At 36.5% G+C, this 15,543-nt stretch overlaps 1 protein-coding gene across 2 annotated transcripts; it reads left to right on the forward strand.

The window, feature by feature from the left end:
* Window positions 1-28: 28 nt before the first annotated feature.
* Window positions 29-14,677, forward strand: abhd17b (abhydrolase domain containing 17B, depalmitoylase). 2 transcript variants are annotated; one of them, XM_084114185.1, is made up of 4 exons: window positions 29-343; window positions 2,131-2,603; window positions 11,806-11,985; window positions 13,582-14,677. In XM_084114185.1, exons 2-4 carry the CDS (start codon window positions 2,137-2,139, stop codon window positions 13,799-13,801), a joined length of 867 nt encoding a protein of 288 aa, XP_083970311.1. In that variant the 5' UTR covers window positions 29-343; window positions 2,131-2,136; the 3' UTR covers window positions 13,802-14,677. The 2 variants fall into 2 exon arrangements, with proteins under 2 accessions (XP_083970311.1, XP_083970312.1); XM_084114186.1 differs by having other exon boundaries at window positions 2,136-2,603.
* The last annotated feature ends 866 nt before the right edge of the window (window positions 14,678-15,543 follow it).

Here is a 15,543-nt window from a genome sequence, read left to right on the forward strand (position 1 = left end):
AGAGCTTTCAACGTTGACGTTTATATCCGGCATTCCGCAAGAAAATCAGAAGAAAGCCAGCGTTGGGCAGTGGGCACGCGTTGGTGAGAGATGAGATCACCCGTACCGGACGGATTAGATTAGGTATTAACACATTCAGCCTTTGATTTCGTTTGACTATTAAACAGTGGCCACATGTTGACAAGATCGGACGGACTAGAGGCAGGTTTTGATGGACTCTTGATCTGGCTAAGTGGACGGGGTGATCTGTTAAAGGGAATCTCATATCTGACTCATCTAATACTGCGACTTCACCAGATCAAAGCGTTTCTGCACTCACCAACCTCAAGACCTTCTAACACAGGTAATTAGCTAACAAAATAGCTGGTTTCAGCCTTTTCAGTTAAACTGTTACACTCATTAAATAATGTAATTAATATGTTAACTAAGCTTGTTTCAGTTAGCAAACACTTTTGATTCAATTGAGTTCAGTGTCATTGTCACTGATACCTTGTAAATATCATCTTGTAATATCTATGTAGATCTTAATATCATCTTGTAATAATCCTGTATGTTTATATATCGAATCATTAAGTTTTATATATGTATAATGTATATAGTGTGAATAACAAGTATCTAATGTTTATTTGAATATAAATTCATGTGGGCCAAGTGTCTGTTTATTACTTAAAGGGAAATAGGCTAATCTTTAAAAACCTTCTAGTGAGTGAAAGAACAGGTTCTTGTACCCCCCACCCCCCATTTGACCTTTAATAATAATGCTAAAAAGATTAACCTCAGCTAATTATTTGGGATGTCGTGTGTGATATGTAATATTGTGATGATAATTTTAGCTTTTGCTTTCCCTTCAATGTGAAGTCCAAATGCCCCAAACAAGATGGTTTCCTGCTTAATGAAATTGAGGGTGGGGATTTGCTTATCATGGGTCAGATCTGGGTCTGATTCACAGTGTTTTTTCCTCTCTGCTACCAAATTCTATGGTCTGCCAGTAAATTAAGAATATTGTTAAAAATGGTTATTTTGGTACTAAATGAATGTGGTCACCTACTTGGAGTTCATAATAAGGTGGTTAAGCGGTTTCAATGAAATTCTAGACAAATGTTTGGAATATTATGAAGCAGTGATGTGGATTACTGATGGTATGTTTCTCAGGTTTGTAAAACATTGGCTATAACAAAGGAGCCTAGCCTAGAAACCAAAAAATGAGGGTGTTTTTCAGCTGTCATGACATATAGAAAAAGTGATCTGATCGATGATAGCACACATCAAAGCTAACCTCAGGGTGAAGTCTGAGAGTCATTATTAATGACATCAAATTAGCACTAATACGGGGTGAATATTGAACATTTTTGTTAATGAAATCTGTTTAGTTTCATCCCAGATACTGTTAAGTTTGTATTTTTTGTGCATCCTAACAGTGTGGACTTTTAATATTGATTTACTTTAAGCTACATGGAATAAACAATTTAAGGACATACTCACCCATTGTACTGGATCACAACATTTCTGTTGAGCTTTTCAGAATGAGCTTTTTTGCCAATTATGTTTACACACACACAAGGAATTTGTCAGTTGAGTTATAAGAGGTCTGCATCTATTTACTCATCTTAAGTAAACTATTATGTCTTCATTGGGTAAATACATTGTTTGTAAAATGCCAATGTCTCATCTTACTATGCAGATTCAATCTTGATGCTTTACCTTTAAAAATGTAAAAGTTATAATTTAGAATTTTGTTGTTTTAAAGCTGTATGACACTCATTATTCTGTGGAACACAAAAGAAGATATATATTATATTATATTATATTATATTATATTATATTATATTATATTATACTATATTTAACTGTTAAATGTCAGTGTCCACAACATTAAATTCAGTGGGGTTGAAAAACAATTTTTGGCACCCTTTTACTTTAATATTATTTAAAAAAAAGAAAAAAAAGATTAAGAAGATATTGTTCAAAAAATATCTTATTTTGTGTCCCTCAGAAGAAAGCCATACAGGTTTGAAACAACATGGGGTTGAGAATTTTCATTTCAGTGAAGGATCATTTTAAGACAAACATTTTTATTTTTTGTGTTTCCACCTCACTCATTTTCCAATCTGCTGTGTTGTTCTTCTCAAGTGAAGGATGAATCACCTGTCATTGAGTGAGCTGTGTTGCCTTTTCTGCTGTCCGCCGTGCCCGAGCAGAATAGCCTCTAAGCTGGCCTTCCTTCCTCCGGAGCCCACCTACACCCTCATGTGTGACGAGAGCGGCAGCCGCTGGACCCTCCACCTTTCTGAGCGTGCGGATTGGCAGTACTCTGCCCGGGAGAAGGACGCCATTGAGTGTTTCATGACCCGGACATCTAGGGGGAACCGAATCGCCTGTATGTTTGTGCGATGTTCTCCCAACGCTCGCTACACCTTGTTATTTTCCCATGGTAATGCTGTAGACTTGGGTCAGATGAGTAGCTTCTACATCGGCTTGGGCTCCCGCATCAACTGCAACGTGTTCTCCTATGACTACTCTGGTTATGGGGCAAGCTCAGGAAAGCCTTCAGAGAAGAATTTGTATGCTGATGTGGACGCTGCCTGGCATGCACTAAGAACAAGGTGAGAGTACACCTGAAAGCCACTTCATTCGGATAGTTGTTTGAGGCTTTTCACAAACAGACTGTTTCTTCTGTTGTCATCATCAGTTGTGTTTATCAGGTTTGCTTTTAGTTTTTTGTCTCTTACATCACATTTCCCCATCTGAAGTCACACTGGCCTCTTACTACACTTCCTAAATAGAATGACTCTATTCAGTAGTGGCAGTAAGAGTTTTTTTATGTTTGTAAATATTGCAATTTAAAAAAATGTTTCTATTGTAATATAGCCTACTTCAAAAATATAATTCAATTCACATTTATTTGTATAGAGCTTTTCACAATACATATTGTTTTATTCTTGATAAGAGGCTGGATCCAAACTGGAGCTTGCATAATCTCTAGATACCCAGAAAGCAAATGGAAAATAATTAGCGTAGCTGCTGTTCATAACATTTAAAGCAATAGATAGTCATGCGCATTTGATCTGATATAACTGGAGTGCAAGGTTATGAGATGCTTGGCTAAAGAGATGTCTTTAATCTAGGTTTAAACTGGGAGAGTGTGTCTGAGCCCTGAACATTATCAGGAAGGCTATTCTAGAGTTAAAAAGTCAAATATGAAAATGCTCTCCCTCTTTTAGTGGACTTAAATATCCAAGGTACTACCAAAAGTCCAGAGTTTTGTAACCCTAAAGAGCATGATGGGTTGTAGCGTGACAGAAGATCAGTTAAACACACAGGAGCTACACCATTTAGGGCATTATAGATCAGTAGCAATACATTGTAATCGATACGGAACTTAATAGGTAACCAGTGTAGCAAAGAGATGATAAAATTGGGGTTATATGATAATATTTTCTTGACCTGGTTAGAACTCTAGCAGCTGCATTTTGGAATAACTGTAGCTTGATTATTGAGGACGCAGGACCACCTAGTAAAGCATTATAGTAATCTAGTCTAGAGGTCATTAATGCATGAACTAGCTTTTCAGCATCGGAAACAGATAATATTTTCCATAGCTTAGCGATGTAACAAATGCACATTGTACTCTAAGAGATTCTGTGTACATTTTTGGTCCAATAAGTAATACCTCATTTCTTATTCAAATCAAATTCAAATACTGGTAATCGAAGATTTATCTGTCAATTTGGATAATTTTGAGATTTCATCTGGACATGATGAAATAAATAACTGAGTATCATCAGCATAACAGTGGAAACTAATTCCATGTTTACTAATAATATTACTAAGGGGCAGCATGTATATTGAAAATAGCAGAGAGCCTAAAACAGACCCTTGGGGTACTCCATCATTTACTGGCGTTAACCTGGATAATTCCCCGTTTAAATAAACAAAATGAAATGAATAAAAATGTCATAAATATAATTGTTTTGCAAAAAGGATCACACTGGAGCGGGCACAACTTTTTCTAGTTTTTTCAGACATGGGCTGAATGGAAGATTTGAAATGGGTCTCTAATTTGCCTATTCATTTGGATCTAGTTGTGGTTTCTTAATGAGAGGCTTAATAACAGCCAGCTTGAAGGGTCTTGGGACATGACCCAGAGTTAGAGACGAGTAGGTAATGTTGAGAAGGGGCTTTTCTGCTACAGGTAACAACTCTTTCAGTAGTTTTGTGAGTATGGAATCTAATAAACATGATGTTGGTTTCTTTAGATCTTCCTGTCATATAGTTGTAATGCACTGCAATAATTAATTATTTTGATGGCAAAGCTGAATTCTCAGCAGCCAATACTTTAGATTTCAGTGTCACATGATTTTTCAGAGAACATATTACACTGATTTGGTGCTAAAGAAACATTTCTTATTACTATGTATGAATGTTGAAAACAGTTTTTTTTTTTTTGTGGAAACCATTAGTCTTTTTCAGGATTCTTTGATGAATAGAACATTCTTAAGAACAGAATTTTATTTAAAACAGTAATCGTTTGTAACATTATGAAAGTCTTTTACGGTCAATTTTATCAAGTGGTCATTCAAATTCTCATTTACTGCAGTAAATGAGTATGGTAAAAAAAAATTCCCCCATTAAAAGCACTTGTGCCACGTTTCTTGTTTTTAGTGTATTGTTTTTGCAAATGGCGGGCAAGTTAAATATAGTCTAGCTTTTATAAACATGTCTTGAGTTGAGACCCCTGCATTCTGTTCCATTGACTTTAAAAATACTTCTCAAGGTGCTTTTGTCCTGTGTTTTTGTCCTTTTTCCGTCCTGCGCCTTTTTAAACGCAAGAATGCTTTGTGTCAACAGCATTTAAAACGTGTGAAGTGAACCTGACACCATTCTATTTATACACAGCAACCCCCCAACTGGTTGATTTAAAAAATATGTAGATTTGAATATCCCAAATACTACCCATTCATATTACTATGGGTCTATAAAATAATTACACAAATGTTTGAATATCTAGCCGGTTTACTCTGCTTTTGGTCTTTGTTCATGTGAGTTCCTAGGGCTTGGGGGGGGTATATTTAATATTGCCTTTACCCCTTGAATCCCATCCCCCATCTGCGTGTCCTGTGCTTTTTATAAATCCTTTGGAGTCCTTTGCGATGGACTTAAAATGTCAAGAGTCATGTTTTGTTTCAAACTGTGGTTGTATTTAGATTTTTGAAGAGTGTAGCAAAGGAAAGTTTAATTTCCTCATAGATAGCTGAATCACACTAACTTTTTTTTCTCCCAGTGGCAGCTATTTGAGACACTGTGGACATAGAGAAACTATCTCAAGGCCGTTCACTGTATCATGTGCCCTAAATTCCTATTTGTCTTGCCGTACATGTGTGTCATCTGGGGTTAATGGTCATGAGAACTTAGTTCTGTTAATTGCTTGTACTTCGATGTAGCAAGATTTTGCATTTTCGTCGTTCTTGCAAGAGGGAGAATAACATACAAAATGGCTTTGTGTTCGTGACCACAATTATGTTTTGGGTTTGGGTGTGTGTGTGTATAACAGCTGTGTTCTGCGTCTGTATATGTGTGCATGCATGCATGCATGTGGTGTCAGAAAGTACAGCTGATGCTCTTGAACACAGTCCACGCTGTTTGACAAGTCATATCCCTGAGGGTTAGGTCGTACCTCATGAAGCAGTTTCACGCCGTTCTTCTGGTCACTTTCAATGTTCCCACGCATTGCCATATCAGCCACAGAAGATGCATCAGGCCGTCCCACGCAAGGACACGATTCAGATTACAGTGCAGATAAACTAGTCTGACTGCCTGCCACTCTGAATAATACAACTTTATTGTGTGTTTATGTATATATTTGTGTAAGGTGTTTTATGTGTTTTGAGAGAGGAGTAGGAGTAAGTAGGCTAGCCCATCTAAATCTTCTCTTATTGCTATAAAACTGTGGCCCCTGCTGGGAATTTTTTTTCTTTATTCATAGAAACACATTTTTTTTAGCTTGGTAGGTCACCATTGTATGCAGTTCTTTCTAATCTTTTTAATTGCCATTTTAATCTCATTTTGTCAAAGATGGCCAGCATTGCCTGTTTTTTATTATTAAATTATGCTCAAATAGAGGATCGTGAGAATCCAGATTACAAATTGTGCTTTTACAGATCTCCAAACCTTTTATTTGGGAAAAAAAAGGCTGTGGTGTGAGGGCCTTTTTTTTTCTTTTTTTTGTGGAAGGAGTCTTTGGGCTTTAAATGTTTCACTGCAGTATAGTGTTTTTAAAGGCACATATTTCTGTGTTTGTGTGAGGGCTTTGGGTTTTCATCTGCTTTTCAGTCTATGGTTTAAACATCCCTGAAAAATATAATCTTCCAAACAGCTAGAATAAAGAGCACCTGCCTTTAGATGTCTGTTGAAAACATTTGCCTTGGAAATTCTCCATCTGATCTCAATAGACGAGAGTGCTTATCAGACCATACTGATTGACTCTGCGAGGCGTGCAACAAAGCTTTTTTGCTCGTCCCTTTGTTGAGTGGCCAACGAAATATGATTTCTAATCACAAAAAAGCAGCTTTTACATCAGGTAGCAAGATCACAGTTTTGAATGTGTACCCTGTCCGTTTACTGAGTTCATTGATCACTCTGTCCCAGATGTGTCAGACATACTGAATTTCTGTACATGATTCTTCTTATTACACAGCTACTTATGAATAAATGGACATTAAATGTTGATTTGACTTTTATCATGCGAGATGAAATCCATGAAACTAAACACTGCAAAGAAACTGTATAGTATTGGAAATCAGTTGTCACAAAGGTCAGATTATTCAGTCGACATTATACAAAAATATTGAACATTGGTTATTATTATTTAACCTCCTTGAACTAGTAAATCATTTTTAGGTGTGTATAACAATATTGAAATTCTGGCTGATGGAAAAACTAATAATTGTATTTTGTGTTATGGATGATATCGTAAAGGTATACTATACACGACAAACATGTTACTTGTGCATAGTAACTCACTCCAACATGTGGTTTTTAAAGCCACAATAAAGTATCAGACAAGAAATTGGTTCTATCCATCATCATTTGTTGACTGGATTTTGAAATGTGCGTTTTGAACTAAAAAATGAATGTGAGCTTGCAGTCGTTTGGGGCGGGATTTAAATAAATGTAATGATTGGAGAAGTCCGGCATAGAGAGAAGTCTGTCATTTTCACTAGAATTTATTTTTCCAAAAAAAATTAATGGGATACATGGATGAATTAATTTTTATTTCATGCAGGAAAGCATAGTGCATAATGCTCTTAAGAGTTAAACGTTTGCCATAACCTATTGCTATCATTTTAATATGGTGCTAGATGATGATCTAACTCTTAAAATAGGTGTAAACAATTAAATATCCAATACCGATACATATCCCAATTCCCAAAGATTTCCCAATCAAGCTTGAAGTACAATGTTCATGTTTTTGCGTTTGCTCAAGTTCAGTCCCAGCCACTGCTAGAGGCAGCATTGCCTTGCTTAACCACAGCAGAGAATCATTATGAGATTGTTTATATTGTGTAATGTTAGTGTAGGACAGCCACACCTTTCTGTCTGCTCACCAGGTGAGTCAGTGTTGAAACATCAGGTGGTGTTGACGCACGTACATAGACACTAAGCATTTACGAGAAGAGCGGATGGTACTGGGAACTCCAGTGCAATATTTTGCCGCAGCCTGAATTACTCGACTTGGGCCGGTTTCATATCTAAGGGGTTGGTCCGGATAAGACCATCTGTTATCACAGCTAGCGATTGCAGCATGTGTGTGTTTCATATAGGTATTTGCAACCAGACTTGGTGTATGTAAACTTCTACCAAACAGAACCGTCTGGTTTCGTCTTCAAAACAGTAAAACGGTGATGTGTATTGTCTTCCAAGTCCAAGAGTCTGAGACCGTTCCGGTGAAAGGAAGAAGCAAAGGAAATGGCTTTTGTCTGCGAGAGAATTTCCCCCCTCAGAAGACGATGACTGTGATGTCATAAAGGAAACGCCACGGCAACCAGCAGTAGCAGTTGTATTGAATGAGACCCCTGTGCCCTCCTTCCTCCTGAAGTGATATAATGACCTTTGGGCTGAGAGGGGCTCACTCGAGAAGCCTGTGAGAATTTAGTATCCGTCTTTAATGGAGCGCAGTTCCCTCTGAGAGGTGAGGGAGGGAGGTGCCAGCAGCCAGTTCTCCAAGTCAAATATTGATTGGTTGCCTAGCAACTGATTCCCAGGGAGTCCTGGAGGGACAGGCTCGATTGCAGTCATGGCAACATTGTCTACCCAGGAAGTAAAAAATAACTTCCTGATGGTGTCACACAGCAGGTTTTTGTATCTATAAGTTTATCAGTGTAGACTTGCTATCAGCCAACTGCTATATTAAATTAAGAAAGGTAGTCTGGTACATGTTATTGTTTATCTGAACAATTTATGATTTGTTGTCAAGGCAACAAATAGGCCTAGTGCTGATTTAATTTTCTTATCTTTATAGCCAGTATATTGAGCAGCTTGAAATGAAATGGATGTACTTCATTTAGTGTTTATGAGTAATCTAAATAATTAGGTCTTTGGTGAGGCCCTACCATCTTTTTCTAAAACTGACTAAAAAGCCATTCCATAGACCATCAGAGTTCTCCAGAATCTGAAAGCCTGAATATGTACTTGAAATGAATTCGAATTGGTCATTATTGACCTACGGTTCACATTGACCATGCCTGTCAAGCGGCAAAAAGATAATATAAAAAGAAAAATTGTAATGTGAAAATAAAAGGAGTCCATCTTCTTACACGATAATGGTTAAACTGATAACCATGATTATTTTGCTCAAAAATTAGTAAATTGAACACTACTTACCATTAATGTGACTTCTGATAATGCATGGTTTTGGTGAGTGCTTTGTAATTTGTCTTTATATTAGATATTTTTATTTTATGAGCGGCAATTCAGTTGCAAATGAGAGATCGCTCCACAAATGCAAATTCATCAGACAGCAAAGAACGATACTAATCTTTTTTTCATTTGACTTTTTCATCTTTGAAATGATTAAACACTGCAAACAGACGATGGCGATGTAGTTTTCAACTGCTTTACATGATGGAAAAAAAAGGTGAAACCTTAAGAAGCTTCTATCAAAAGCTAAACCATGGAAAATGTTGTACTTTGTATTGTAGCACAGAGGTTGCACGGACCACATTTATCCGTCAACCATGATCGCAAACAATATGCTCAAGAATCATGTTTGGATTTATTACATGTTCTCACAGATTTAGTAGATTTATTAGCAGCAAATCGCACACGCAGCCTTGTGAAGGAACACAGACTGGCTGTATGACATTTCAAACAGAATATCACAATGAACATCGCTAAACTCTAATGTACATGTTTGTCACTTGTCAGATCATCAGCGCTTGTTTGCTGCCAGAGAAAGTGTGTGTGCATGGTTGGCAGATTAAGTGAAACACTGGGCAGAAAATGTGTCCTTTTAAGAGAAATGCTCTATTTGGGGGATTTATTCTCTTGATACCTGGCAACCCCCAAGCAGGAAAGTTAGTGGAGGCTTGTTACCAATGTAAGATAATGGAAATGTCAATTAATCAGTGGGGTAAATATTGCAACGATTATTTTTAATTAATCACTACCTTGATTAAAATACGATTAATCGTGCAGCCCTAATACAAGTCAAATAAAATACATTATTTTACTTTAAACTAGACAGATTGGATAACTATGAACTGTTGGATGGCAAAAGCTGCATAAGAATTATTAAATTCCTGCTTATTCAGTGGAAAATAACAGCATATGGGTTTTAAACAACATGAGGGTGAATAATGAAATCATTTTTATGTTTGAAAGAACTGTTCCTTAAAGAATGCTCTTTTTGAGAGTGACTTTGTAGAGTCCCTTCTCCTTTTTCTCATCCTTGACCATCTGTTCTGCCTCTCTCCAAAACACATTCCACCTCCTCTCACATGATCACACAGAGTAATGTAGAATCATGTGATTTTTGTCCCTGAGGACAAACTTGATGACTGTATTGGTCTTAACGGCCTATTGTATAATCTGAACAAGATTAAGTTTTTTTTTTTTTTTTTTTAAGGTGGCATGAATGTGTAGGTAACTGAATGGATGAATTGTAATTCATGATGTGTTACATGTGAGGTCCACTTGTGAATCAAACGCAAATATTTATATTTATTTTGGTCACACAACGACAATCTTCAGTTTCAACTTCAAACCAGTTCTATCACCTTCTGTTTGCCAACAAGACAGCAGTCAAGCATTACTAGAGAACTGAATGCAACATTCACTGTGTAATTGCACACTGGACAGAGTACAATGTACAGCATAAGTCGATTGATATGTGTTATTTTACGCTTATCATATGACCTATTTTTGGAGTAATTTCTGTTTACATCTCAGGTCCGTGATCTCTTCACCCAGACCTCTCTGTGGCACTGCAGTCAGCTGACTAAGTGATCATGCGCTTTATAATATGGCATGGAATGTGGACACACCGCCGCCTAGGATAACCAACCTTTACAGTACACCATCCTCTCCATAGTAGAAGTGTTTTGATGGTCACGTTGTCATTTGCTGATTTAAATACAAATGGTCCTGTACAAGTTTCACTGTACAAGAGAATTGAAACTGAGATTCTTGGATTCTTGACTCACTGGATTCCTTGAAATCATCTGTTCTCATGGCTTTTTACTGTAGACAGTAATTGATTAATTGATCACGATCATGCAGTGATTACTGTCTCAGCTCACTTTTTCTCTCCTTAGTTGTTGCTCAGCATACTCTTGAATGCATATTGTATTAAATTGCATATATATGACTGGTCATGTTCGAGCATACGGCACTCTCATTGAAAAAAAGTTTACAAAGAGTGATGGTTTTTTGATCATCCCTGTTGGAATATATTGGGAAGCCAGAATGTGTATCCATCGTCAGAATATACATTAGTGGAACTGTCTGTTTTATGAGTTATTTAAAAAAAAAAAAAGTGCGTACGGAACCGTGGGTGGAGAATATTACTGAATATATCATTAAGTTAGTGTTTTTCTTAAATAATCGGTTATTAGACCAGAATTATAATATCAGTGCATACAAAACAAAACAAAACGGTAACACTTTACCGTAAGGCTTTATTTGTTAACATTACTTAACTACATTATTTCACATAAACTAACATTATTAAAATCAAAAGTTGTATCTGTTAATAATATTATTTAATGGACATGACATTAACTAACATTGAACAGTTGTATTTTCATTATCTAACATTAAATAAGATTAAAATATACTGTAACAAATGTATTGTTCATTGTTAATGTTATTAATTAATTATGACATTAATTAATAGGACCTTATTGTAAAGTGTTACCAAAAAAAACTTTAAGCAATCACTTGATGAAATGCAATGCAGCTTGACTTGCAGGAATGGTTTGATTTAATGACTTAAATGATTAAATTGTTCTAGTATCTGCTCTTAAATCTTGGCTCACGCCTATGCCTTTTTGTGAAAGTAATCACACTTAAGTTGGGCATGTCAATTGAGGTTACGTAATGATTATGAACAGTCTTTTGAAAGATTCGGTCATTCAATTCGGTCATTCAAAACACCAAGGCTGCTTCCCAGTTTGTCTGGTTCTAAAAGTGGGTTAAACAACCTGTAAACAACCTTGATTCATTGTAATTGTGTTGTGATCTCAGCATCATCAGTGTAGGTGTGTGTGCGTCTGTATTTGAACTCCTCATTTGAATGTCATGTTCTAGGTACGGGATCAGGCCGGAGCATGTGATCATTTACGGCCAGAGCATCGGTACAGTCCCTTCGGTGGATCTGGCCTCTCGGTACGAGAGCGCTGCCGTCGTCCTTCACTCCCCTCTGACCTCAGGCATGCGGGTGGCTTTTCCTGACACAAAGAAGACGTACTGCTTCGATGCATTCCCCAAGTGAGTCTCTCTATTTTACCTTAGACTCGCCATCTTTTCATAATTCTTCCACCACATTTCCCCCCTCATTTGTCCTGTATCTCACACCTATTAGACACATACTGTTCATGCACTGTTCACGCCTTTCTTTCAGCAGCCATGTTGCGGACGAGGCACCTGGTTGGTTCATCCGTTTTCTGCACTTTAACCATTACTGTTATTGTGTGCCCTCTAGTGACAAATATCTTCCAACAAGTAGTTCAGTGTTTGTGCACTTGCATTTTAAAACAACAGTTATAACGGATAAACAGTCTGATTTCAGCTGAAATTTATATTTTCATGCTTGATTTAAAAATATATTTAAATTTTTAATGTAAAAATGTATTAATACAACTAAATATTTTTTTCAAACGTATACTACAATTCAAAGGTTTCGGGTCAGCAAGTGTTTTCTTTTAAAGAAATTAATACTTTTATTCGGCAAGGGCACATTAAATTGATAAAAATTACTTTTATCATGATTTCCACAAAAATATTAAGCAGCATAACAGTTTTCAACTTTAATGATAATAGGCTAAATGTTTTTTGAGCACCAAATCAGCATATTAGAATGATTTTTTTTTTTTTTTGAAGGATCATGTGACACTGAAGACTGGAGGAATGGCTGTTAAAAATTCAGTTTTGCCATCACATAAATCAAATACTTTTAAAATATTCTTAATCTTTAATATATTTTACTGTTAATAATATTATATTATTGTTCGGACTGTCAGTCCAAATCCAATTTTCGTGGATATCTGATTGGAATCCAATCGGATTTAGCAAGTGTGAACGGCAAAAAAAATCACATGAAATGCAATTTTTACTCATTTGTTCTGAGCTATATTCATGTGTGGTTCGCATTTCTGGAAATCTGTTTCAGTCTGACCGCTCTGATCGGATTTTCCGTGGTTTATGTCACTTTCTCACGCCATGTAAAAAGTAAAATACAGCACGGAATACCAGCCTCCAACGTTTCTGCTGCTGCCTTAGAAGACGTAGTAGTCCAGCGCAGCTTTTACATTGCCATGTTGTAAATAAGAAAACATCTGTGTTGCAAACCCCTCCATGTTTTGGCGGATACCTACCAATGCAAAGTCATTGCCAAAGAAACCAATGCAGATACGGCATGCTGGAAAACAAAAGAGCGCCTTGCGATACACAGTGTGGACAGTCAATAATTTAGATCAGATTCAAATCGGATACACAAATAATCAGTGTGAACATAGCCTAATTTAGGAACAAATTTCAGCTAGATACTTATGTAGGTTAAACTATTTATTTTTATTTTTTTAGAATGTGTTTTGTTTTAGAAAGACAAATAATGTGCATTAAGTTAATGGGGTCATTTTTATTACATTTTAAAGGAAAATAGTGTTCTTTAGATGGCAGTAGAAGATACTGGACATCCAAAGGAGCACTTTCATACCTCAAAATCAGTTTTTAGTTTTGTTTGTGTTGTTGTTACAATTGCCCTTTGTCTCATGTACAAATTACTTCACAAAGCACGTTATGTTGATTTAAAAGACACTGTATTGCAGAACACTCTGCTCATGTGTTTTTTCTTTTTTTCTTTAGCATCGATAAAATCTCTAAAGTCACCTCTCCGGTGCTGGTGATCCACGGGACGGAGGACGAGGTGATTGATTTTTCCCATGGGCTGGCCCTGTACGAGCGCTGCCAGCGACCCGTGGAGCCGCTCTGGGTGGAGGGCGCGGGACACAACGACGTAGAGCTGTATGGACAGTACCTCGAGCGCTTGAAACAGTTTGTGGCTCATGAACTTGTAAACTTATAAATGGACCTCAAGATTAGGACTCACCTTGATGAATATGCCCCTAGTGCCCAAATGGGAACTGTGAACTTTACTGGGGGGGAGGTTTTCTCACCAATTTTTTTTTTGTTGGGTTATTTACTTAAGGTGCACTTCTCCACGCTATATAGAAAATGAGGAGCAGTCTCCTTGCTGCCTTTCTTAGGGGTGTGTTCGTGTAACTGTACTTCTACAGGTGTGAGCGAGGGGTCTGATGTTTTGGTGACCCGACTGTAAATGTGTCTTGATACCATGTACTAAAGAATCAAACCCATTCCATTTAAGTCAAAGTTTTGTTTTGCTGTATGCATGTTATAATATCATGTAATGGAGTACTGTACAAACGCAGCATTCTGACATAAACAATTGCCATACAGGGGATGCCAAATACTCAGAATATTAAACTTTGATACATTACTTTGTGTGTACATATTTCTAAAACATATCTGTTTAAAGTACAATGTGTACAGTTATACATGTTCTCACACTTGTCTATGTTTTACTTGTCTTAGACCTTGAAAACAATGCTGGATAATATGGCAGTTAAATCTGTTTTAACTTTCAAATAAATAAATAGACTTTTCAAATAAAGAAACACTTGAATATTGTGGCTTGCAATAGCCCAAAGTAAACACACATTATGCTCGAACAGTGCATATGCCAATATGCTTTGTCATATTAGTAACAGTCATTTTTGTTTTCTTTTTTTTCACTTTTTTAAAATGGAAATAATTCATTTGATTACACATATAATGAACTTAACACTTGATTCTGTTTGGAGTCATTGCATTGTCTTTTATTCAAATGTAATTTATACTGTATTGTGTCTCAGAAGAAACCCATATAAAGAAATGCACACAACTTTTTTTGTTGTTATTGCTTTGAGCCATGATAAGGCTGTTACTCTGGACCGCTGCTGAATTTAGACGGCAACGTTTCGTTTCTCTTTGGAGAGCTATTGGACATTGAACAATGCTCTAAAATAGATGATCTATAATATCAAATAGGATTGTCGCCCTGTTCCACTTTGAAAATAAAATTAATTTGGATGTTTTTTTTATTTATTTCCTGAATGTCTGTATAATGAAACTGGTGATAATGCTGTTATTAAATTGATTTATTATATTACATATGGCACAGAATAGATTTTTACTGGTCAGACTGAAGCACAAACTGACATGCTTCAATCTTTCCAGACGTGTTGTTTTTGTAAGCATCCATTGTAAAAGAAAATTGTATGTAATTATGATCTTGAAATAGTTATAATACAAAAATGGAAATAAACATGTATTTCAGAGGCTAGAGAACTAAAAGTATTAAAAGCCAGTTGTGGTAGTCTTGACTTGAGTTTTCATGTGTGCTGACCTGCAACATGCTGCTGTTAGGTGTTGTGTTTTAAAGCGACCTCTTGTGGTTAGTAATCGTAACTTTTTTCTGAATGAAGTTAATCAAAACACAATAACTTTACAACCCTATCTATCTGTTTAGTAACCATATATAATGATGAGTCATTAACATGTGGAAGAGCCATGAGAAACGTCTGATGCTAAAGTCAAAATCTTCTTTCTCATCTTTCTGAGAAGCAGCTAGGCTTTTAATTAACTCAACAGCTCAACTTAATTGCTTTTAAAAATTATCCTAACCTTTCATGTGTACTCACTTTTACACAACCATTTTACTGCACAGAGGTCAGCCGCGCCTCCGGGGTTCAGTGACCTTTGAAGCCG

Source organism: Abramis brama, assembly GCF_963993115.1.
Source record: "Abramis brama genome assembly, chromosome: 5".
NCBI classification, from domain to species: Eukaryota; Metazoa; Chordata; class Actinopteri; order Cypriniformes; family Leuciscidae; genus Abramis; species Abramis brama.